At 40.1% G+C, this 27,339-nt stretch overlaps 2 protein-coding genes across 2 annotated transcripts in view; both read right to left on the bottom strand.

The window, feature by feature from the left end:
• LOC103558055 (zinc finger protein 709-like) overlaps positions 1-27,339 on the bottom strand; it is a 124,181-nt gene that overhangs the window by 81,769 nt on the left and 15,073 nt on the right. The window lies entirely within an intron of this gene.
• LOC103567831 (zinc finger protein 709-like) lies at positions 821-3,345 on the bottom strand. Its single transcript, XM_070625461.1, has one exon. It carries the CDS (start codon positions 2,661-2,663, stop codon positions 1,494-1,496), a length of 1,170 nt encoding a protein of 389 aa, XP_070481562.1. The 5' UTR covers positions 2,664-3,345; the 3' UTR covers positions 821-1,493.

Below are 27,339 nucleotides of genomic sequence, written 5' to 3'. Positions count from 1 at the left end.
GGAAACACACAGTCTTCCTGACATGAGAAAGATGATTGCTCTCATGTGAAAGAACTGGGTCAAGGAAGCCACTGCACAGTGCAGCAGAGAAACAAACTCCCATGTCCTTCTTTTTATGCCCCATTGTAGACGTCATGGTGAATCAGGGAAACAGGCTCACTAGCACTATTAACAGCATAAAGTGTTTCCCATACACATTAGACCTTATACAGATATCATCTAGAGAAGGGGGGGATCAGAGAACACTCCCAACCACAAAAGTCTGAATTAGTTTCCTGGTGGACATAAGAGGCCTTACAGAAAAATCCTAACTCTAATGGATCTTTGATGTGAAACTTGGGAAAATATCAGTAGAAAATACACCTCTAGGAAAATGGGAATCAAACAGTTGGGAATGGTTTTCAAGATGATCTTGACTAGAAGGGGGAAAGAACCCATAAAATGGAATGGAATGTGTTGTCCTCAAAGCTCCTACATAACTGTCTCTCTCCCTGTGTGGTGGCTTCAAAACCTGCCGAATGCCTTATTTGCTTCTGCTCCAAATCTCATGCAAGTGAGGCTACTGGGGAATTCCAACATGGAACCATAAAGGGGGTGGATTCTTAAAGATGTAGTTCTTCACATTACCCTCACTGACATAATGCAATACAGGGTGATGTGTCCAGCTCTAGATTTTGTTGCCCCATCACAGGCATCTACTTAATTCAAAGTCTATTCACCAAATACCAGTCAGAAGGAAGGACAAATAGCAAAGACCCAAATAGGAAAATAAGAATTCCCATGAAACTATAGTCTTTGATAAACTTGCCACACATAAAACTTTGTTCCAGCTGTTTAATAGTACGGAAAATAGAAACAGGCTCTTCTATACCAACCACCCCAAAAAAGTATCTTTCTCTAAGAAAAGAGCAATACATACAATGGATGAGGCATAACCAGGAACTGCAATACAAGGCCAGTAAGAAACTCCCAACAAATACAAACTCATTTTTCAGTGGCCCCTTAACACAGAACAATTAAAACCTTTTAAAAACAAAGAAAAAATATTATTCACTGACTTACGGAAAAAGCACTAGCCATTAATGTTATGTATTATTGATGAAGGATGAATTGCAGAATTATCTCACCTCAATATTCATTTCTGAAACAAATTAATAGAAATCCACAATCCAATGTTGGACTTTAGGAAAGAGGCTTGCTAAACACAATATATTTACAACTTTTATAACAACTCTTTTATACTGAAAGTTTTCTAGAACATCATACACAAGTTTCATACACAATTTCAATCAAGCTTTCTCATATTATTTTTGGTGAGAGTTTCACATATAAGGATGTAGGCCATTTGAAGTCTCTCCCACGCTGTTTACATTCAAGACATTTTTATTAAGTAACTCCTTTTATACATTAAGAAAGAACTGGAATGACAAAAGGCCTTCCCACATTCATAACGTATATATAGCTTTTCTTCTAGTGTGCATTCTCACATATCCTCAAAAGTCTGCATGAGAAACAAGGGCTTTCCAACTTTCTTGACATTCACAGGATTTCTCTCCAATATGAGTTCTTTCATGTTTTCGAAGAGAACTGGGAAAACTAAATGCTTTACTACATTTTTTACATTTATAAGGTTTCTCCCCTATATGATTTCTTTTATGTATTTGGAAACTTTGATGGGAAATGAAGGCCTTCCCACATTCTTTACATTCATAGGGTTTCTCTCCAGTGTGAGTTCTTTCATGTCTTTGAAGTAATCTGGGATAAATAAATGCTTTCTCACATTCCTTACATTTATAAGGTCTAGATTCCATGTGATACATCATGTGTGATCGAAGGCTTGAGGAATCTATAAAGGCTTTCCCACATTCCTTACATTCATAGGGCTTCTCACCCGTGTGAATTCTTTCATGTACTCGAAGAGAACTGGAAGAAGTGAAGGATTTACTGCATTTTTGACATTCATAGGGTTTCTCTCCAGTATGAGTTCTTTCATGTTTTCGAAGAGAACTGGTATAACTGAATGCTTTACTGCATTCTTTACATCCATATGGTTTCTCTCCAGTGTGTCTCCTTTCATGTTTTTGAAGTGAGCTCACAGAAATGAATACTTTCTCACATTTGTTACATTTATAAGGTCCAACCCCAGTGTGAAGGATCATGTGTGATCGAAGACTTGAGGGAGTTATAAAGGCTTTCCCACATTCCTTACATTCATATGGTTTCTCTCCAGTATGAATTCTTTCATGTACCCGAAGAGAACTGGGAAAACAGAATGTTCTATTGCACTTTTTACACTCATAAGGTTTTTCTCCAGTATGATTTCTTTCATGTCTTCGAAGAGAACTGGAAGAACTGAGTGCTTTGTTGCATTTTTTACATTCATAGGGTTTCTCTCTAGTGTGATTTCTTTCATGTATTTGGAAAACTTGAAGAGAATTAAAAGCATTACCACATTCCTTACATACAAAGGGTGTCCCTCCTGTGTGAGTTCTTTTGTGTTTTTTTAAGTTAGTGGACAAACTGAAGGCTTTCCCACATTCTTTACATTCATAGGGTTTCTCTCCAGTGTGACTCCTTTCATGTATTCGAAATGAACTGGGATGAATGAAAACTTTCCCACACTCCTTACATTTATAAGGTCCGTCTCCAGTGTGAGTGATCATGTGTACTCGAAGGTTTGTGAGAGCAATAAAGGCTTTCCCACATTCCTCACATTGATAGGGTCTCTTTCCAGTGTGACGTCTTTCATGTATCTGAAGAGTACTGGGATGACTGAATGATTTGCCACAATTTTTACATTCATAGGGTTTCTCTCCAGTGTGTCTCCTTTCATGTATTTAAAAAGCACTGGGAGAAATGAATACTTTCTGACATTCCTTACATTTATAAGGTCCATCTCCAGTGTGAGAGATCATGTGTGATCGCAGGCTTGAGGGAGCTGTAAAGGCTTTCCCACATTCCTTACATTCATAGGGTTTCTCTCCTGTGTGAGTTCTTTCATGTATTCGAAGAGAACTGGAAGCAGTGAATGCTTTATTGCATTTTTTACATTCATACGGTTTCTCTCTAGTCTGAGTTCTTATACGTATTTGGAGAGAAGTGGGAAAAGTGAAGGCTTTCTCATATTCCTTACATTTATATGGTTTCTCTCCATATTTGTGATAGTCATATGCTTTGTGTTCAGTATGACATTGAATGAGCCTATTAAGGGATGAATGATGCATGAAGACTTTTCTGCATGCACTATATTTACATGGTTTTGCTGCAGTTTTCTCATTCAGATTGAGATTTGGAATAAGGCTGAAGTTTTCTCTACTTTGACTACCCTCTTCACTTTCACAGACTCTCACCACCATATGACTTCTGTAAAAGATGAGAATCACATTATTAATGATTTCTTTATTAATGATTTCAAATTTGTTATATTTATTCTAATTTATAGGAAAAGTTTAGGTTTTCTACCTTGTCTGAATTCTCAGAAATTCAATATACTGAATTCTTTGCAAGAGGACTTCAGCCCTGCTATTATCCAAACAGTGATATTCATATATAGGGTTTATTAAAACTGTTTCCAAGTGAACTACTTTGCAAAACTGAACCTCTACATCACATTTCAGAAAGTGTATGTGGTGAAAATTTTCTAAGAATCACTAAATTTGAACCAAGGGTTATTTGTCTTGTTTATATCTTTTTAAAATTTCATAACATAACAGGATTCTCACACGAGACATTGCTTTCTATTGTGAGTGTGACTCACCTTTGTCTTCTCCCCTGGTTTTTATACTGATCTTCAATACCATGATCTTCCCATGTTTTTCCTGAAATGCAGATCCAGAAAGTTGGTTCCAAAATCTTAGAAATTGTAGAAGAATGTTTAGATTCTAAGACCATGATGAGCTATGACCATTTCTCAGCTTATTTTTCAACATCTCGCCTTTCTACGTTCTACATCTTGGAACAACTTTGATGGTCAAGAAACACTTGTTCTCTCAGTGATGCAGTGAAGGAGTGTCCTCATTCTTACCTACTGAGGCCAGGTTCCTAAAGGTTTCCTCCATCACATCTCTGTAGAGTCTCTTCTGTGAAGGATCCAGTAAAGCCCACTCCTCAGGGGTGAAGTTCACAGCCACGTCCCCAATGGCCACTGAGTCCTAAAACACCGCAAATATGTGTAAAGTAGGATACATGAGCCTGACAGCAGTGGACATCCATACTCCATTTTCAGGAAGGTTACATATGATTGTGTCTTCTCCAAACATTTATTCTATGATGTGATCATCAAAAACTCACAATTTTTCTGTACACACTTCCCTATCAATTTAACAGCATCATGAACACATGGAAATTGTTTACAGATATTTACTCTGATCACATCTCATCATATTTCTCTATAATGGCAGGTTCAAGGGCATGTTCTGAAATGACAGAAATGCTATACAATGGAACAAATATCATTATTAGACAAAAAGAAATAAAAAGATTGAAGACAATATCCATGAATCCTAGAACAACCCTCTTTAACAGGTATAAAATATACATAATGGGAATACCTGAAAGAACAAAAAGAAAGTAATAGAAGAAACTAGTGAAGTAATAGTCACTAAATATCTTAAAATTAATGATAGCCAGCAAACTGTACATCCAGGAAGCTCAGAGAACAGTAAGTATGTTAAACTACAAACTGCACACCTAAGGATATCATATTCAAACTAGAGAAAAATGAAAGACAGAGAATATATTGAGAAATGCAACAGAAGAAACACACCTTAGACATAAAGAAACAAAGATTTGAATTAAATTGGGCTTCTTTTCAAAAACTATGCAACAAGAACAGAGTAGACTGAAATATTTAAAGTGTTGGAAATAAAAAACCACTCTCCTAGAATTCCAGTCAAGGAAAATTATCCTTAAAAAATAAAGGATAAATAAGGACTTCCTGAGACAAAAATTGAGTAAATTCGTCATGAGTACCCTTACTCTGAATGAAATGTTCAAAAATTTATCAGAAATAATATAAATGATAAAGGCAGACAATTAGAAAAGGAAAAAATGAAGGTAAAATATTTGTATATTTATAATTAATATAACAGATGACACTGTGTTTAAAATAATATTACCCAACAATGGACTTGGTACTGAGAAGCTTATTGACAAGTGAAATAAATAACAGCAATGTGACAAGGCATAGCGAGGGGAAACTGGAAATAGTGTGTTGAGGTACTTACACACAGTGAAGTGGTACAGTGTCATTTGGCAGAATAAGTGGGTTACTTGTAAATGTGAACTGAAAACTCAAGGGCAACCACCAAAAGAGTTTTTTAAAAAATGAGTAATTGATATGCTAAAGGCGGAGAAAAAAATCAAATAAAATGCTCAATTCAGCCAGCGAAGCTGGAAAAAAGCTGGAAGAAAAAAAGAAACAAACAACAAGAGAAAGATATAAAAAACAGTAAAAGAGGTACTCAATATTAATCCAACTGTGTCAATAACAACTTTAATCATCAATGGTCTCAATATAATTGAATGATATAGTAATATCATATTTTTAAAAAACAAACTGTTATATACTGTCTACAGGAAACCCACTTTCAATATAAAAACACAGATAGATGAAAGGTAAAGGGATAGAGAAAAATACCCATGCTAACACAGAGTAAAAGAAAGCTGCCAGAGGTATGTGATTTATAGACAATGCAGATTTCAAACCAAGGAAGTGCCAGAGATAAAGATGGGCATTACATACTGATAAATGGGTCCATTCTCCAAGAAGGCACAGTAATCCTTCACGTGTATGTGCACAACAACAGAGGGGTGAAATACATAAGGCAAGAGCTGATTGAACGCAAGTAGAAATAGATGAATCTAGTACAATAGTTGGGGAATTCAACATCCTCTTACCATGAATTATAAATCCCAGTAGGAAGAAAATGAGCAAGGACAGAGGTGAACTGAACAGCACTGTGAAACAAGTGGATTTCATTGTAATCTATGGAATACTTCATGCAACAGCAGCAGAATATACATTCTTCCCAAGTTTACATCCAACATTCACCAAGACAAACCACATTCTGGGACATAAAGCAAACCTTAACAAATTTGAAACAACAGAAATCACACAAAACATGCTCTCACACCACGTAGGCATTCATCCAGAAGTCAATAACAGCAAGATAGCTGGGAAACCCCCATACATGTGGAGATTCAACAACACACCTCTAAATAATACATAGGATAAAACAAGAACTCTCCAGAGAAATAAAAAATTATTTTGAACTAAATGAAATGAAAAAACAATATACCAAAGGTTCTTGATGCAGCAAAAGCAGTGTCTAGAGGGAAATTTATGACATTGAACAAATACACTAGAAAAACCAAAGATCTATAATCAATAATGAAAGCATCTACTTTAGGAAACAATAAAAGGAAGAGTAAATTAAACCCAAAGTAAGCACAATAAAAGAAATAATAAAAATTAGAAAATAAATCAACGTCATCTTGGGAATCAATGGAGAAAATTTTTTAAAGCTTTTTCTTTGACAAGACTAATAAAATTGATAAACATCTAGTCAGGATAACAAAGAAAAGATGAAAGACAGAAATTACTAATATCAGAAAGGACTGGGAAATGAAAATGACATTGAACCTGAAGGGAGTTCACTCACCTGTTGCGCAGCAAGCCAATCTCTGACACCCAGTGTGGTGGAAGAAAGTAGCACTTTATTACTGCACAGTGCTGAGCAAGGAGCGAGGGCAGCTAATGCTGAAATCCCAAGCTCCTCGAAAAGCGAAAAGGAAGGGTTTGTCTTTGGGGTTTTAGGTAGGGGGAGGCGAGCGTATGGCCTTGCTGGTCAGAGCTTTCCCACCAGCCTGTGTCTCTTTGCCGGGAGGAGATAATGAATCCAGGTGCTTGTCCTTGGCGGTGTCTGTCTCCATGGAGGATAGTGGATTCTGGAGCCAGGAAGCCAGGGAGTAAGCAGGGAATGAGTGTTTTGGTTTTAACCCCATATATGCTGGGCTTAATGTAGGGAAATTGATACCAGGATTGGTATCAAAAATAAAAAAGGATTTGACAAAATCCAACATCCATTTATGATAACAAACTAGTAATAGAGGGGAACTTCCACTTCTTGAGAAGGAACAACTTTATGAATCTTGTAGCTAAATTCATAACATTTGTTCTATATGGCATGATTGTCTCTGTGAAACATCTGAAGGAATTCCCACCACTGGAAACAAATCCCGGAATTAATAAGCAAATAAAGCAAAGTTGAAGGAGACATGAGTTAATTGCTTTCCTTATAGACCCACACAGATATAGTCAACTGATCTTTGACAAAGAAAGAACTGCACTCAAAATGGAAATGAAAGTCTTTTAGACTTAACGGTAAGACCTGAAACCGTAAACCATCTAAAAGAAAATACCAGCAGTACACTTTGACATCAGTCTTAAAAGGATCTTTTTGAATACCATGTCCACTCAGACAAGGGAAACAAAAGAAAAAATAAACAAGTTGGACTTCATCAGACTAAAGAGCTTCTGGAAGGCAAAGGAAATCAGGAACAAAATGAAAAGACAACCCACTAACTGGGAGGAAATATTTACAAATCATGTATCTGACAAGGGGTTAATCTCCATAACATATAAAGAACTCACACAACTGAACTACAAAAAAACAAACAACCCAATCAAAAAATGTGCAGAGGATATGAACAGACATTTATCCAAAGAAGATATACAAACGGCCAATAGTCACATGAAAAGATGTTCAACATCACTAATCATCAGGGAAATGCAAATCAAAAGTACACTTAGATATCATCTTACACCAATTAGAATGGTTATAATCACCAAGACAAAAAAATAGCAAATGTTGAAGAGGTTGTGGAGAAAAGAAAATGCTCGTACACTGCTGGTAGGAATGCAAATTGGTGCAGTCACTATGGAAAACAGAATGGAGACTTCTCAAAGAATTAAAAATAGAAATACCATATGAGCCAGCTATCCCAAGATGGGGTATTTACCCAAAGAACTTGAAATCAACAATACAAAGATTTATGCACTCCTATGTTCACTGCAGCACTATTCACAAGAGCCAAGAGGGTGAAGCAATCCAAGTGCCCACCGACTGATGATTGGATAAAGAAGATGTGGTATATATGTGCAATGGAATACTACTCAGCCATAAAAAAGGACAAAAATGTCCCATTTGCAACAACATGGATGGACCTTGAGGGTATGATGTTAAGTGAAATAAGCCAGACAGAGAAAGACAAACACCATATAATTTCACTCATACGTAGGTGCTAAACACACAGACAAAAAGAACAGATTAGTGGTTACCAGGTGAAAGGGTATTAGGGGGTGGGCACAAGGGGTGAAGGGGCACATTTTTATGGTGACTGAAAAAATGATGTACAACTGAAATTTCACAATGTTGTAAACTTTTATGACCCCAATAAAAAAATGGAAGTGAAAATCTTTTAAACAGATAGTGGTGGAAATAACGGATATCCACAAACACACACACACACACACAAAATGAATGTAGATACAGGCCTTACACCTTTCACAAATATTAAGTCAAAGTACATCACAGATCTAAAGGTAAAACACCAAAGGAATAAACTCTGAGAAGATAACATAGGAGAAAATCTAGAAGACCTTGTGTTTGGAGATGAATTTTTAGACACAAAACCAAAACTCAGGCTCCACAAAAGAAAAAACCCAGAATTTTCTTCATCAAAATGAAAAACTACTGCTCTGAGAAATACAATCTTAAGAGAATAAAAACTCAATTTACAGAGTAAGAGAAAAATCTTTGTAAAGCACTTATCTGATAAATGAGTGGTTTCAGAAATATCCAAAGAACTCTTAAAACTCAACAGTCAGAAGACAAACAACCAATTAGAAAATGGGCAAAAGATCTGAACAGAAGGCTCACTGAAGATATGCAGATGGAAAATAAGCAATATGAACACATGCTCCTCATCAAATGTTATTAGGAAACTGCAAATAAGGCAAGAACGAGGTATCATTAAACTCTTCTTAAATGGATAAACCTCAAAACACTCAGAACACCAAATATTGGTGAATGTGTGAAGCTACATGAAATCCTCATTCATTGCCGGTGGAAATGGAATTTGGTACACCTTTGGAGCACAGAAGATTTTTAGGGAAGTGAAACTATACTATATGATACAGAAATGATGGGTCCATATAATTATACATTTGCCAAAACCCATACATTGTCTAACAGAGTCAATGCTAATGTACACTGCACACTGTAATGCATCAATATGGGTCAGAAATTGTAAAAATATACCACAGTAATACAAAACGTAAACAAGAGTGCAAATTGTGTGGATGGAGAGAGAAGGGTTATGTGGAAACTATATAACTTCTGATCAATTTTCTGTAAACCTAAAACAGCTCTAAAACTGAAGTCTTTCCAAAAAAAGATGAAGAAAGACTCATAATAATTCACCCCTGAGTAGTGAAACAAGACACCTTTTATTCAACTGATTTCAATAAGCCAGTACGGTGCTCTACGAGCCTGAGACCCATAAGGGAGGGGAAACTTCCATCGAACGCCTTGTTGGAGAGCACAGCACTGTATCCTCTGAGAAGCGCCATGGTCACTATCAGTAGTGTCAAAACCCCAAGGTGGATGACAAGTGTCCTCCTGAGACCTTGTATTGCAGACCTAGTAATGTACAGACAAGTGTTACTTTGATTTCTATTTTGAGTATCTCTGAGTGAAGAGATTCCCAGAGTTCTTTTACACAAAAGGCATCTCTTAAATAATCATTCAACAGTTTAAACATATGCAGATGAGGCCAATATTTGGCCACTAATAAGATGACTGCCTGATGTTTGGTTAAGCTCTGGTGAGATGAGTTTGGTTCTTCTTCAGAGACGTCCCAATTAAGGGATGAAGGGCAGCAACTCTCCACTGAGCTCTGTCATGTACAAATGTGTATTGTCCTTAAAGTCTATGCACGCCCCAGTGCTGTGCATTCAGTTAATCCCAAGGAACTACCCAGGGAACCAAGGTATCTGGGAGAGGGGTGACCTCCTCCAGCACCCCAGCATCTTTCAAGGAACTGAAGAAAGGCCATCCCCTCCTGTAGGTGGCATAAGCTGCAGGACCAAGGTTAGGCTCCATCATATCACAAGTAGGTGTCAGCAACCAGGCTGAGCAGGCAGGGTGCTGTTTCCAAGGCCAAAGGCATAACAGGCACCTCAGTAGAGGGTCTCATGCTCAGTGTTTGTGAGAGCCTCTATTTCAAGAGATCTCAGTACCTGGTGATAATAGCAGCTCTAACGGCAGATAGTGTGGGACCTGGGGCAGTTTCTTGCACCAGAAGCCTATGGACAACTTAAGTTCCTCCTCCAGAGTGCCTCACATCACTGCCATCAGGGTCAGGGGCCTCCTCCATGACAACTGGTTGCTTTATAGAGTGTAAGGACCCAGGTTTAAAGTAATCCCTTTGCTGTGACAAACTCAGACTGGAAGTGTTGTCCACTATAACCCAGAGGGTCAGGATCTTTGTTGCAATAGATGCGGGGGGTGGGGGTGGGGGGCAGCAGCAGTTACTTAGGGGCCCTGGTGAGACCTCTGTGATCTTGCCAAAAACTGGCTACATTTTCCTGTCTCTTCTCTTTCTCTCGAAATTAACTGCTCTTTAAGGAGTGACCATCTGATGGGCTCACCTCATTCACAGGGTATAGTCATCCTCGTAACCCCAGACCCACCCAACATCAAGGCAACTTCAGCCTCAGTTTCACCTTCACTCTAAACACACAGACAGATGCCACCCAAGACACTGACTGAGGACCACATTAAGGAGGGCCCCATTCCCAGACTCATGCTCCCAAAGGACAAGAAATTACCAAAACTGCCATCTCAGTCCTCTGTATGTAGAACCCAGGCTTGGTGGGGTCAACAGCGCAGCACAGGGCAGCACAGCGCCCAGGAGGAGCTGCCCAGCAAGCAGCAACCCACAGTGCAGGAGCCTCCAGGCTTTCTCATCAGTCTGTCCAGGTAAGAAGGCTCAGGGGAAAAGGGAGGGTGAGGCTTAAGTGTTCAGTCGTCAAACATCATCAGCATCAAACCCTGGCCACTCATTACAAGAACACAGGGTAAGGAAAATACACATTCACACTTGCCTGTTTTTACACAAAGAAGCACTAACAGGATGATGAAGCAGTGATCAAAACTGGTCATGTAGGGAGGCTGGAGTCAGAGCAGAGGAGCGGGGCAGGACGTGCAGGCAGGGAGTCTCCTTAAGTGAGTTTCCTCTCAGGAATATTTTTAACCTTCCCATGCATTATTTATTTAAAATAAAGAGAGAAATTTATAGACATCATATTTCCCTATGCTTGATCACTATTTTTAATTAACTTTTTCTTTTTAAAATTAATTTAACATTTCTACATAGGAAACCACTCCAAGATTTAATCCATTGAACACTAATGGATATAAAACTGTAAAGCATAAACAATTTACCAATCCCTTGATAACAGAAGCACAAGCGGCATGATAGTTTGTCCCTCCACTATATTTCACACTGGGGATATTTTCAGGAAGGAGTAGCATATTATATATAATACATTATGATGTGGATTAAGGCTGCCCCAGCTAGAGAAGCCCAAGGTGACCTGGCCTACATGCCAAACTATATGACCCAGTGGACTTTTTTTATGGTATGAATTAGGACTGCCCCAGGGAGAGAAGCCCGGGGCATCCTCACCTGCATGCCGATCTATATGGCCAGATTCGTATCTAAAGTTATATGACCGCACAATAACCAGACCCCATCTGCACTGAAATCATTTAATGACTTTTTACATCATCTTTTCTTTTTTTCCAGTAAAAATAAGTCACGTACCCATGCCTTATAAAATTAGCCCTAACCCTCAACTCAGGGCAGCAGCAGGAGCTCTGACTGCCCGTGGGTCTTGTCCCCACGCACCAGCTCTGCCTGCCCATGGGTCCTGTCCCCATGCCAGCGGGGGCAGCAGCAGCGGCAGCAGCAGGAGCTCTGACTGCCCGTGGGTCCTGTCCCCACGCACCAGCTCTGCCTGCCCATGGGTCCTGTCCCCATGCCAGCGGGGGCAGCAGCAGCGGCAGCAGCAGAAGCTCTGCCTGCCCATGGGTCCTGTCCCCATGCTATTCCACACTATTCTCTAAATAAAAGAGCACTACTGCCAGATCTTGAGAGTCTAAGAAATCTTTCTTTCGACTCCTCGGCTCACCGATCCCGCATCACATTACGGGTTTACGATTAAGCCCTGTAATAAACTAGGAATTCCAAAGATTTACACAAGCTTTACATATTTCCTCATATCAATGGAAATAGAAATTCAAGTGCTTTTTCCTCACATCCATTAAAGTAGGAATTCATTTGCCTTAGGAATAGCATAGCCTTTTAAATGTCAAAGTTCCCTCAGAACATGGACACACAAAAACTGACCTAAAAATGGAAAATGTACCTGAGAACCTAAGTACACCCATCTCACATCATGAGGTTCTCTTGCCTAAATGGATCAAAAATTCTATTTGGTTCCAAATTTTCTTGCCTAACTCACATCATCTCTCTCAATCAACTTACATTTTAAAACCCAAGTGCTAATGGAACTAGAATCAAAGGGCTACAATCTTCAACTGATACAGGAATCCAAGGACAGAAACAAATGTTTGAGCTCATAGAAGCAGCCTGCTTGTCTACAGTTCAGAAGGAAAACCCACGCTCAGAAAGTGACCATATTCCCAGACTTGAAGTCTAAACACTCCCAGCTGAGATGTCACCCCTAGAGTGCTTTGTGCCTGCTGAAAGAGGGTAGGGACGCCTGAGCAGAGTGCAGGAATGGACTCTGGGAGCCCCGCACACCCTCCCTTCTCCTGTGAGCATGGAAGTGCTGCCTCCCCCAGGCTCCCACTCTCATAAGTGAGGAAACTCTCAGCTGGATTCAGTTTAAGCTTCTGAGATCCACATGAACTCCAAATTCATGAACCCTTTGTCCACAGGACAGAACACCTGAGCTTCACAAACTTCCTCACTGTGCACAGATTACACTCTCAGTGTACCTACAGGGTCGATACAAAACTCAAATAACGTTTAAAATGTCCAGACCTAAGAACCACAACCACAGCCTCAGAAAGGGCATCATTCCCCACCCCATGAGCACGTGCACCCCCAGCTTTCCAGGGCTCTGCAGCTCCTCTCAGGATAAAGGCTCCTTCCATGGGGGTGTGAGCAGTAGGAGACCTGCAGGGGGAGGCTCCCCAGGAAGGACAACTGGGTCTGCAAGGCCTTCCCTCCGCAGGCTCGAGGGGGCCTTAGCTTGGGTCTCTGACTGCAGGCCTCCGCTCCACCTGGAGATGCTTTGGAACATCATTGTTATTTCAAATGACACAAACCCATTGTTTGAATAATCCAGAAAAATCACTTAAACCCAGCCTTTCCATTCAAAATAGGGAAGAAAATTATAAGGCACTTTTACTAGCTCAACTAGAAAATCCCAAATATCTATTCCTTTCAAGAAAAAAAAAGATGTCAGTTTATTATTTCCACGGCAATAAATTACACTTGAACACTTGTGGTCTGCATGTCTAAGGCCTGGAATTTCATTCAAATGTAAAGAACAGACCTCAGAAACTTACTTCGCTTGCTCAGGAGGTGAAAGAGGGCAGTAAGTTTTATTAACAAATGGAACGTAACACAGGAATATTTTATTTTTTCTGAAGTTCACCTTTTTGTTGCCTGTTTGGAAGTACTTCATACTGTCTTCCAAGCTCTACTGATTAAATATATTTACCCATATTGAAAAATGGAGACTTAAATAAGTGAATAAATCTTTTCAAGGTCACAACCCCAGGGAGGGGCAGTCCCAACAGGACAGATCACCCAGGAAAGTTTCTCAAGAGAAACCTCCACCCCAGGACTTCCCATAGGATGTTCTTGCCCAGAAAGATCCTGGGGGAAAGGCATAAGGGTTTTATCCAACATAGTTCCAGGTGATTATTCTCTGCTTTCATCCCATATAAAACATCTACAAATATATCCTTTAAAAAAGAAGCATCCACAGGGCTGGGGAAACATAGAGTCAAAATAGTGCATCGTTTTGAAATGCACCAGGGAGAACAAAGGGTTGATAACATTCCTGTGAATCTGAGAGGGGAAGCTGGCTTTGGGAATGTGGGGTGAGATCTGAAAATTCAGGGAATTACTGTCAGTCACAGAGATACCGGTCCTGATATCAGTTCCCCTACACTGAACCCAGCATATATGGGATTAAAAGCAAGCACTTTGCCTGCTTACTCCTCAGAGTCCATCACAGAGACAGACAACCAAGAACACCCCTTATCTCGTCACCCTCCTCCCCTAAAGCAGCTGCAGGCTGGTGGGAAAGCTGCCAACCAGCAAGGTCACCGGCTCCCTCCTCCCTACAAGTAGTCTCAAGGCCAAACACAGGCTGGTGGGAAAGCTACGACCAGCAAGGCCATATGCTCACCCTCCCCTCCCTAAAACCCCAAATAAAAACCCTTCCTTTTAGCTTTTCAGGGAATTTGGGATCTCAGCATTAGCTACCCTTTCTCCTTGCTCAGCGCTGTGCAATAACATTCCTACCCCCCGCCACTACCCCCCACCCCCCATGTCAGAGACTGGATTGCTGCCCAACAGGGAGGAAACTCACTTCAGGTTCAACGTCAACAGAAAAAGCTAAGCTAGGATGTGGGGACAGGCGCATGGATTTGAGACACTGCTCCTCAAACTCCACTGCTCCATGGACAACTCAGGAGAAAATGGGGGCTGCCTAGGGATTAAGGAATCACTGGGGACCCCACAGACCACAGCTCCTCCCACAAATGACCCCCAGAAACTGCGTCTCAATTGTCCCTGATGACCCTCCCCATGGTCACCACACAATCTGGGGAGACGTGGGGCCATGGCACAGAACTGCTTGGAGAGGCTCTGGGGCCAAAGTCTCCACATGCAATGACACACAGGACACCCAAGTTTCCAGCTGCCAGCCCAGCCCCCATGCTGTGAGCCAGAGGGGACTGAGGTAACAGCTGTGCCACTGGGGGAATTGAGTCAGCAGACTCTGGAGGTGACTGGGTGGAGGCTGGGTCCTGCCGTAGTCAGTTCCAACCAGCCCCTCCTCCCCATCTCCTCACCCCGGGGCCACACACTCACCATCTCCAGGTCTCCTGGGTCCCCCTGAGTCCTTCCTCTGACCCCCATGGCCAGTGCAGATCAGAGTGACAGAGACTATGGCAGAGCCACCAGGTAATGTTAAGGGCAGGTGATAAACCATCCTGAGCACAGCAGGAGTGAGGAGGGACCTCCAAGTCAGCGCGGCACATCATCTCACCCATCTCCCCAGAGGCTCCCCTGATTGGACAGGGTGGAACGCCCTCCTCACTCATGCCTGAGTGACGGGCTGCTTGGCTCAGATGAACCAGATACACTGGTTGGCTGGAACCTGACTCACCTGGCACATTTGCATTTAAACAGAACTTTTTCCTGGCCTGGGGCTGCCTCTACTCTTTTCACTCGGCTCTTTATGAACCCGTGGGCACAGGTGTGCACAGAGAATTCCTGATTGAGTTTCAAATGGAGCAAGTAAGCGCAAAGCATGAGCATGGCCCAGGTCAGGCCACACTGAAACAAGAGGGTCTTATGTCCTCTAGAGGTCAAGGGTTTGGTGTAAGCCTACGAGGCCACTCATGAAACTACAACCCTTGTTTAGAAATGCAGACACTGAAATGTAACCTCACCACCTGTAATAAAGAGTCAGGCTCCATTTTAATCTTCGATTCTTGCCAGTAACGAGCCTTCCACCCATCCCTCTCCAAACCCACTCCCTTGGTACTTGATATAGAATCCCAGAGCACTGGGCTCTGGTGGGAAGTTTGAATCCCACAGCCCCAGCCTGGCAGCAAGGACTTTTCTGTCTTGTAACCATGGGCCCAGTAGGACCAGTTCAAATTGACCCTATCTCTTATCAACAGTGTGATTAAGTGTTGTTTTTCAGAAAATTTTGAAAGTCACGTAGCCACAGCATGCAGAGAAGAGGAAATCTTGACCTGAAATGACATAGGAACCAAAGATTCTCCTCCCCGTGGAACCGAAGGACAGCGACATGCCCGGGATTTGAAAGTGGGACTATCTTCAGAGGTGAAAGGTCCATCACCCAGGAAGATTCGGTGTTAAAACCCTTTCCCCACCCTACGGTAAATGTTTCAAACCTCACCACAATGTTTAAAACCTTACTATAAAGGCTTAAAGCCCTCCAATCAAAACCTGCCCCTCTAGTGTTTTCATGAGCCAGTCTGCTCTCCCTAACCTCTTAAATTTTGCCCCAAATCCTGAATCAGGGAAACAGATCTGAGAGCATATATGCCTCCCATCTCCTTGCAGATCAATCTAGCAAAAAACCTAGTTTCTTTTCCCAAAAGTGGAAGCCATAATATTTAGCTTTTTAATGCCCATCACGTACGAGAACCCAATCTTTGTGCAGTAACAATCTAACTACAGCATGTGATGTGTGTTCACTAAAGTCCCAGGTGTACATTTCACACTGGAAGGAAATTTATTTTAGATCACTTTTTGCCTGTGTCCCTAGAGACCTCTCAAACGTTAACTGCTATAATATCCAGATCTAAGGCAACTGATTCCTATTTCACTGATATAAGAAAAACAATAAATCCTTATGTAAATGTGGGATGCACCTGGAAACTCTTTTCCCACCACCCCCCCCCAGCTTTATTGAGGTATAAGTGACTAATAAAACTGTCTATATTTAAAGATTACAATATGATGATTTGATACATGTACAACTTGTATACTTGAAATTTGCTAAAACTGTGGATTAAGCCTTCTCACCATGCACACACATACAAACACACACACACACACAGTTACTAAGTAGCTACAAGTGGAATTGATGGGTCTCATGGTACTTTTAGGTTTTATATTTGAAGAACTCCCCAACAACTTCCACAGTGATTACACCATTTTATATTCACACAACCAAAACAAAACTTACCTCACTTTTTGATTCTAGCCATACCAGTGGTTGTGAAGTGGTACCTCACTGGGGTTTTGATTTGCATTTCCTTGATGACTAACAAGGTTCAGTGTCTTCTCATATGCTCTTCGGCATCTTTCATATGCCAAAGAAGGTAGACAAGAAGATAGACCTTTTGTCTATCTTCTTCAGAAAATAGTGTATTGAGATACTTTGCCATATTTAAATGGTTAACATTTTATCATTAAGTTTAAGAGGTCTTCAGTTTGATATCACTTCCATAGCCGATATGTGATTTGCAAAATTTTCTTCCATTCTGTGGGTTGTGTTTTCACTCTCTTGCCTTAAAAATTTTACTTTTAATTGTGGTAACATACACATACCATAAAATTTACATTTTCACAATTTTTTAAGTGTATAGGTCAGTTATAGCACAGGTCAAAATTTGCTTTCTTTTTCAAGCTGAATAACACACATTGTATGTATGTGCCAAATTTTTAAGATCCATTCATCTCTTGATGGGCACTTGGGTTACTTCCACCTTTTGGCTATAGTGAATAACGTTAATATAAACACGAGTGGAAACATAGCTGTTTAAGTCCCTGCTTTCAATTCTACTTCAATTCTCAGAAGTAGAATTGCTAGTTCAGATGGTAATTCCATTTGCAATTTTTGGAAGAACCGCCACGTTGTATTTCATACCATCAACATAATTTTATATTCCCAGTGATAGTGCACAAGGGTTCCAAAGGGTGTTTTCACTCTCTTGATAGAGTCCTTTGAAGTACAGAAGTCATTAATTTGATGAAGTCCAAATTACCTATTTTTTTTCTGTTTTTGCTTTTGTCTTATCTAATAATTCTTTGCCAAATCCAAAGTGATGAATTTTTTCCTATGTTTTATCTAAGTTTGTTATAGTTTACTCTTATGTTTAGGTCTTTATCTTTCCTGGTAAATTACTATATGTGGTGTCATATAAGGATAAAACTTCTTTCTTCTGCATATGGCTATCCACTTGGCCACCACTAATTTATGAAAAGAATATTCTTGCCCCATACTTGCCACTTTTTTTAAGTATCAGTGGACCACAGATGTATGGCTTTATTTCTGAAATCTCAATCTATTCCACAGATCTGTATATCTATCCTTGTGTCAGTAGCAAACACTTTTTTTTTTTTAAAGATTGGCACCTGAGCTAACATCTGTTGCCAATCTTCTTTTTTCTTCTTCTTCTTCTTCCCAAAGCTCCCCAATATATAGTTGTATATTCTAGTTGTAGGTCCTTCTGGTTGTGCTGTGTGGGCCACCACCTCAGCATGGCTTGATGACTGATGCCATGTCCACACCCGGGATCAGAACTGGCGAAACCCTCAGCCGCCGAAGTGGAGTGCACGAACTCAACCACTTTGCCATGGGGCTGGCCCCTCACACCCTCTTGATTATCAGTGCATATTACAAAGTTTGAAATAAGGAAATGTTAGCCCTACAACTTTGTTTCCTTTTTCAAGATTATTTTTGCTAATCTGGTTCCCTTGCAATTCCACATAATTTTATGAAATAGCTTACATTTCAACAATGTTAAGTCTCCTGACCCACAATATGGGAATGTTTTCCCATTTATTTATACAATTTTTATTTCTTATGAAATAAAGAAAAGTTTTTATTTTATACTTTTTTTTATATTTTAAACTTTTTTTTGAAGAAGATTAGCCCTGAGCTAACATCTGCTGCCAATCCTCTTTTTGCTGAAGAAGGCTGGTCCTGAGCTAACATCCATGCCCATCTTCTTCTACTTTATATGTGGGACACCTGCCACAGCATGGCTTGCCAAGCAGTGTGTAGGTCTGCACCCGGGACTCAAACTGGCGAACCCCGGGCTGCCGAAGCGGAACATGCGAACTTAACCACTATGCTACAGGGCCAACTCCCATATTTTATAGTTTTTGAGTATTTTCCTAAGTATTTTATTCCTTTTGATCTTATTCTCAATGCATTTCTTAGTTTCATCACCAGATTGTTCAATGTAACTGAGTTGAAATACAATTGATTTTTATATTTTGATCTTGTACGCTACCATTTTGCTGAACTTCATCAGTTCTAATAAATTTTTTAGGGGATTCCTCAGAGTTTTCTAAAAACAAGGTATCTCAGCTGGAAGTACAGACAGTTTTACATCTTTCTATCCAACTTTATGCATTTTACTTCCTTTTCTTGCATAATGGCTCTGGCTAAAATCTGCAGTATATTCTAGAATAGAAGTGGCAAGAGTAGACATCCTTGGCTCCTTCTCTTCAGGAGAAAGCAACTATTCTTTTACAATTAAATGTAATATTAGCTTTGTGTTTTCCATAAATGCTCATTACGATGTTAGGAAATTTCATTCTATTCCTGGTAATCTCAGTGCTTTAATTATGAAAGGGTAGTGGATTTTACCAATTATTTTTTCTGAATCTTTTGAAACCATGTGCCAGTTTTGCTTCTTATTCTATTGATATCCTTTATTCCATGAATGAATTTTGAGATGTTAAATGAACCTTTCACATCTGGAATAAATCCCACTTGGTCATGGTGCATAATTCTTCTATACAGTGCTGGATTGAGTTTGCTGGTATTTATTGTACTGGCCTCACAAAATGAGTGCAACATATTTCTCTCCATTCTAATTTTTAAGAGTGTGTGAAGAACCAGTGTTAGGGGCCGGCCCTGTTGCTAAGTGGTTAAGTTCGTGTGCTCCGCTTTGGCGGCCCAGGGTTTCACCAGTTTGGATCCTGGGTGCGGACATGGCACTGATCATCAAGCCATGCTGAGGCAGTGTCCCACATGCCACAACTAGAAGGACCTACAACTAAAATATGCAATGATGTACTGGAGGGATTTGGGGATAAAAAGCAGAAAAAAAAAAAGATTGGCAAGAGTTGTTAGCTCAGGTGCCAATCTTTAAAAAAGGAAAAAATATCAAAAAAAAAAAAAAAGAACCAGCATTAAAGAATCTTTTAATGTTTCAGAGAATCGTGGGTTGAAGACTTCTGGGCCTAGCCTTACACTGTGGGCGGTTGTTTACTAATTCAACCCCTTCACTTCTTATAGTTCTATTCAGATTTTCCATTTATTCTTGATTTAGGTTTAGCACTTTGGATCTTTTGAGGAATTTGTGCACTTTAACTCAGTTATCTATTTTTTGCCATAAAATTGCTCATTGAATTATTTTATAATGATTTTATTTCTACAATGTCAGTAGTGATATTCCTCTGCCTTTCAGATTCTCTGAATTTGAATCTTCCCCATTTTTCTGTAGAATTTTGTTAATCTCTCCAGAGAATCTACTTTTGGTTTCACTGATTTTCTCTGTGGCTTTTCTATTCCTCATTTCATTAATTTCTGCTCTAAATTTATTATTTTCTTTTCTCCTTGCTTTGCGTTTGGTACCTCATCTTTTCAAGCCTATTCAGGTAAAAGGTTAGGTTATTGATTTGAGATCTCTCTTCTTTTGTTAGTATAGGCATTGATGACTATAAATTTATTTCTTTGTACTGTTTTAGATGCAGGCTATAAACTTTCACCCTTCAGGTATGATATAATCTTCCTCATTATCTCTAGTAATATTTTTTGTTTTAAAGTCTACTTTGCTAGTTATTTGTATCATCTCTCCAGATTTCCTGTGGAGGCTATTTTCAGATGTATATTTTCCCATGCTTTTACTTTCAATCTGTTTGTATCTTTGAATCTACAGTGTGCTAGTATACACAGCATATATTTGGATCATGGATTGTTTGTGTTTTTAATCTGAGGTGACAATCTCTTCCCTCTGTTTGGATAATGTAATCCATTCATATTTAGTATTACTGACATAGCTGTAATTACATCTGCTACTTTATTTTTTGTTTTCTAAAATTCTCACATACTTTTTAGTTTCTCTTTTTCTTTATGACTTTCTATTGCATTAATTGAATATCTTCTAATGTAGCATTCTAATTTAAATGAATGAAGTTATTTTTATAACAGTTGCTCTACTATTTATAAGAACGAGTTTCAGGGGGCTGGCCCCGTGGCTGAGTGGTTAAGTTCCACTTTGGCAGCCCAGGGTTTCGCTGGTTCAGATCCTGGGCATGGACCTAGCACTGCTCATCAAGCCATGCTGAGGTGGTGTCCCACATAGCAGAGCCAGAAAGATCTACAACTAGAATATACAACTATGTACTGGGGGGCTTTGGGGAGAAAAAGGAAAAAAAAAAAAAAAAGGATTGGCAACAGATGTTAGCTCAAGTGCCAATCTTTCAAAAAAAAAGGAGCTTGGGGCCGGCCCGGTGGTGCAGCAGTTAAGTGTGCATGTTCCGCGTCAGCAGCCCGGGTTCACTGGTTTGGATCCCAGGTGCGGACATGGCACCACTTGGCAAGCCATGCTGTGGTAGGCATCCCACATATAAAGTGGGGGAAGATGGGCATGATGTTAGCTCAGGGCCAGTCTTCCTCAGCAAAAAGAGGAGGACTGGCAGCAGTTAGCTCAGGGCTAATCTTCCTCGAAAAAAGAAAAAAAATAAATAAAGCTTCAGATTAACACTACCTTAATTCCAGTGATACATGGAATCATTGCTAGTATATAGCTGCATTCACTTTGGCCATTTTTGTGGTTTTATTGTTATGCAGATTATATCTATTAATGCATAACCAATAACATATTGTTACACTTATTTTTCTATCATCTGTAGTCACTTCATCAGCACAACATGGCTTTGCTCCCACCATGAATGTTGTGCTCTTAATGAGAAACAAATTACACACGTTACATTTCTATATGTAATAAGCACAACAGCACATTAAATACAGAGTATTTTATACAATTCCTTTGATATCAGCTAAGAGAAGAAAGGAGAAAAGAGGTAATTATTCTGTCTTTCATATTTCCATAATTACTTATACTGGTGTTTTCATTTCTTCATGTTGATATCAATTACCATCCTGGGTCACTTGATTTCAACCTGAAGTAATCTTGGAAGGTAGTTGGCTATCAATATACCTACACTGGTGTTTTTGTTTCTTTATGTTGCTATCAATTACATTATGGGTCACTTGCTTTCAACCTGAAGAACTCCTTCAGTAACCTCATAAGGTGGTCACATAGTAATACATTCTCTCAATTTTTGTTAATCTGGGAAAGTCTTTATTTCATCTTTATATTTTACATGGTAGTTTTGGTGAATATAGGATTCTTGGCTGACAGGTTTTATCTTTGTGCACTTTGAATATGTTACCCCTCTTCCTTCTGACCTCCCTTTTCTCTGCTGAGACATCACTTGTTAATTTTACTGGGGTTTCCTGTAGAAGTTGGGTAATTTTTTCAACTGCTGTTTCCCCCCAGTGTATAGTTCTTACTTTCCTGTATCTTTGCATGTGTCATATTTTTGATGCAAACCAGACATTTTAGGTAATATATTGTAGCACATCCGGGTACTGGTCCCCTTTATATTGTTATTAGCTTATTTATTTGTTCAGTGACTGAGTGGACTATTTTAGTTAAGTCTATGTCCTCCATACAGAGTGAAACCTCTAACACAGCTCCAACAATTGTGCATATCTTTGTGTATGTCTACACTCAAGAGACAGTGGTATTAGTAGGGCTCTCTTCCTCTTTCACGTATACACCAAGGGGTTAAACTAGATTAATTGCTGGCTGATTGCTCTACTGTTTTTACCAATGTCCTGGGGATATAACTTGCTCTACCAAATATTCCAGTGAAATTCTGGCTCCTTTGTAGCAATACTTTCATTAATTAATTAATTAATTAATTTAGTTTTCTCCCCTGAAGCCCCAGTACATAGCTGTATATCCTAGTTGTAAGTTGTTCTAGCTTTTCTACGTGAGCCACTGCCACAGCATGGCATCTGACATACAGGTGGTGTGGTTCCATGATCGGAAATGGAACCCAGGCAGCCTGAAACACTGAGCACCAGCTTTAACACTAGGCCATCAGGGCTGGCTCTGGGGCAATACTTTCTGAAGTCACTGTTTGATATTTGGTCTGACCCTAGGAAGTGTCCTCCCAGCAGTGTAATTCCTTGGTTCCTTCCAGAAAACTAATCAGCCTCTAGTGTAAGCTCTATCTTCATTAAATACACAAATCTACTAATTGCCTTCCCACTTCATTCTCCACTTTCCTGAGAGTGTCCTCTGACTTGAACTTTTCATGACGTTTTGCTGGCCAAGTTAATTCCTTTGGAAGGAATTAAGAACTTTGTGTTTTATGGCTGGCTTTTCCCTAGGTTCGGGTAAAATCTGTGTGCCAGGACTCTGGAGCTGTGGTGGGGACATCAGGAAGCCTCTCTCTGGTGACAATCCCATTCTAGGGGCTGAGTGATCAGTGCAGTGGAGAGACAGCAGCCAGAGTCCTCTTGATTGTCTCATGTTACAGCCACCTCATGAGCTGGGGAAAGAGTGGTCAGTGCCCAGCATTCTCAGCACAGCATGAGCACAGCAGAGCCTTTGTACCATGAGGAGGGGCTGGGGCAAGAAGGGGTCCCCACATTTCATGTGAACCAATAAGGGATTTAAATTCAGCAACACGTAGCTGCGGGCAGGATGGGTAATGTTGAAGTCCTGCTCCTCCTGGGAAAAAGCCCCCCTTCTGGAAGCTTAGGGAGGGAGAACCTTGTCTTCTGGTTCGGGGGGCAGCGCTGTGGAGAGGAGGGCTCACTTGCTGAGCTGAGAGGAGGGAGGGAGTGGACATGGTTCAAACCCCACACACTCTCCCCTTTCTCACAGAATTTCCATTGATTTTCTTGAATAGATGTTCCTCACTTGCTGTTTGTCTTTAGGATAATTTCCAGAGGCTTCAAAAGTTTGTTTTGAAATAATTTCCACCAGTTTCAGTGGCGAGTGGGTCAGTGGAGCTCCTCATATTATTATACTCCCCTAGTGCATTTATACACTGCCCATATCAGAAATCCTCTCCAGATTAATATACGATGGTACTACAGGCTGTAATATCACTTGTCTTTTTATAGAGAAACAGAATTGAGAAAATTAATTTTTTATGGTTTGTAAAAGTGTCTTGCACACTTCAAAAAATTATTGTTTAGAGGATTAACACACAGAACTGTGGCTTCCCATTAAAAATAAATCAGTCATTTGATTATAAAAGATTCTTAAAAAGAAAATCAGGGGCCGGCCCAGTGGTGCAGCAGTTAAGTTCACACGTTCTGCTTCGATGGCCTGGGATTCACTGGTTTGGACCCTGGGTGTGGACATAGCACCGCTTGGCAAGCCATACTGTGGTAGGTGTCCCGCATATAAAGTAGAGGAAGATGGGCATGATGTTAGCTCAGGGCCAGTCTTCCTCAACAAAAAGAGGAGGACTGGCAGCAGATGTTAGCTCAGGGCTAATCTTCCTTAAAAAAAAAAAAAAAAGAAAATCACAGGCCAAAAATGGAGTCACTTTTCCTAGTCCCACATCACCAAATCAGGGCTTAATACTTAACTGAAGCTTCAACCTTCCCCAGGAATGTAATGTAACTTGTCAGTCTAGGATTTCCTGTAATCAGGTAATAATAAGGTAACCTGCCACATGGCCCTCTCCATCTCCCTGAGGAAGAAGAGGTAATCCACCTAATAAGACCTTTTTGTCCCCAAACGGAGATAACCTTGTCTGAAATAATCCTTTTATTTTGTTTATGACCTCCTTTGTCTGCCTTTAAAATCCTTTCCCTTTCTGGAGCCCTTTGGAGCTCCTCTCTATTTCCCAGATGGGATGCTGCCCAGTTCATGAATAGCTCGTTAAAGCCAATTCAATCTTTAAAATTTACTCAATTTAATTTTTTTTTTTTAAAGATTGGCACCTGGGCTAACAACTGTTGCCAATCTTTTTTTTTTTTTTTCTGCTTTATTTCCCAAACCTCCCAGTACATAGGTGTATATCTTAGTTGCAGGTCCTTCTAGTTGTGGGATATGGGATGCTGCTTCAACGTGGCCTGACGAGCGGTGCCATGTCCTCGCCCAGGATCCGAACCCTGGGCCGCCACAGCGGAGCGCGTGAACTTAGCCACTCCGCCATGGAGCCGGCCCCTCAATTTAATTTTTTTATTTAACATGTGTGATGGCAACAACAGGATCCAAAGCAAACCACTGACAGCATTAGGGGACAGTGAGAAACACAGGAGTAATACCCATATAATCCTTTTGAGTTCTGTCTTTCTCACCATTTCTGAGGGCCATGAAAAAGTTCCATCTTGGTTCTGGGCTCCACTGTCTTGCCAAAACCTCTCAATCTAATTGGCTTTCAAGTCAGTTCCCCATTTGTCTGGAGTCACTTTGTTTCATGTTGGGAATTGCTGGTAGTTCAGACCACAATTCCCAATTTGATTGGAAGCCCTAGTTCTTGATTCTGTCCCCAAATTCCATGTTGGTAACGGATGGTGGCATCTGCAGTTTCCTATGTGTTTGGCATCAGTATGCAGTCCCTATTTCTTGAAGTCTGCTGGTTCAATAAATCCCCTAGCCCAGGTTCCATGTTAGGAATTGGTGGTGGACACAAGGCTTTTTCTTGGCCAGTTTGCAGTAACATCTTTTGGTTACTGCTGGCATGTTAAGGTGAAATGTACCTAAAACAAGACTGTACAACCATAAACAAAGTTCACCAAGTTTATAGCCTTACAAACACCCTGACAGGTGCCTTCAAAGGAAGGACCCCATGGAGGCCCCTCTCAAAGCTGACAGGGATTTTCTAGTAAGCTACTCTTTAAAGAGCTAACAGAAACTACAATTAAAATTAGTGAAAAATTTCCCCAAATTCTGACAGATACCAGAGCTATACCCCTCTGTTTTAAAGCCTGCTTTGGAGCCTGCAGCTGGGATCCTGGGAGAACTGGCAACAGCCGGCTTTGGGTGAGAATTCTTACAGAGCCAGCTCTCCTGGACCACTGGCTGCAGGGCCCAGTCAAGAGAGGGAAATAAGATTTCACACTGTCCTTTCCCTTCCAAATCCAAACCAACTGGTTTTTGATCCTTTCTTTCCCAAAGATAAGTACTGTCTCTTCCTTGTCTTGTTTTGTGTCCTAAAACATAGCTTGGTTTTGTACCTGCCTGGGACATGCAAGTTGTCAGTCCTTCCTTTTGGCTACCTTTGGGAGTGACTCTAGCTCTTGTGAGGATAACATATTTTGCACCCTCCTCAGGGACACCTCTTGAGTCCAAGAGGTTGTACAATATTACCAGAAGTATTCCTTGCTTGTCCTGGCTGAAACCTGAAAAGATATTCCAAATAATTTAATAACTTTTAAACCAGAAATTTGGTCAAATTCTGAGCTGATATTCAGAGTCTGATAGAAAAAAAAATTTCCTTCTCCTCTAAGATAAATGTACCCAGAGGGCAAGAAAAACATTCCAATATTGGTGGATGGGTGTGTCAGTCCTTTATCTTCTAGGCTACAACCCAATTCTTTGAGGAATTGAGAGCAACTGTCCTAATCTCACAAATCCTTGCAAAACTAGAAATGCAGCTCTAGAGGCAGATAAATTCCTATTACCAATCTCAAAACCTGCCCTATTCAGCTCCAAAGGCTTATAAATGATTGGCCCTAGGGGATCAAAGTCCTTCTTGGACACATTTGCATCCCTTCCCTGTGCCTCTGAGATACAAACGTTAAAGTATGAACTCAGGGAGGTCATTCTTATCAGAAGAAAAATGAAAGGGGGAAAGGTCATTTGAAACTTGGGCAAATAAATCTTTTTAGTGTTTCTCCACAGATACTAGTGAACGGCTCTAGTCATCTGAGAAGGTAAACTTAACTGATTCCATCTACCAGAAACACAACTTAGATCCAAATACTTAACAACTAGAAAGTTCTACATTATCATACCTGTCTCATGGCTAAAATTTTTAAATAAACACTATAAGGTTTTTGTTTGCATTTGTCACTATGTGATGTATATATGTAGTATTTTTCCATCTGCAAATGGTATTACTAAAATTAATTTGTAAAAGAGTTCTATTTAATTGGCTTAAACAAACAAGTGCTTAGTATTCATAAAATTCTCAAAACTATAATAGAAACTAACCCAAATGCTTTTCAGGTGATCTGGGGAAATATTTGTATTAAACTAGTTTACATTTGTAGATTTAATTAAAACAGACCTGTCTTTTGTGTTATCAACATTGAATATAATGCAGACATACCACTCTTATTCCACCTAGGTTTATTAATCAAATGAATTCATGTTATCTTTTACAAAATTTGTCAGCAAGAAAAATTTGTTTGGGATGATGGCTGACTTTGTCTAATGTCTAGTGAAGTTTTTGTGGGTAATC

The sequence above is a fragment of the Equus przewalskii genome, chromosome 6 (assembly GCF_037783145.1).
Source record: "Equus przewalskii isolate Varuska chromosome 6, EquPr2, whole genome shotgun sequence".
Classification (NCBI taxonomy): domain Eukaryota; kingdom Metazoa; phylum Chordata; class Mammalia; order Perissodactyla; family Equidae; genus Equus; species Equus przewalskii.
The sequence above is the reverse complement of the archived record's forward strand: the minus strand, read 5'-3'. Positions and strand labels throughout refer to the sequence as shown.

What these genes read in the sequence shown, in the direction of transcription:
- LOC103567831 (XM_070625461.1), bottom strand. Translation starts at nt 2,663, where the DNA reads ATGATCACTCACACTGGAGACGGACCTTATAAATGTAAGGAGTGTGGG.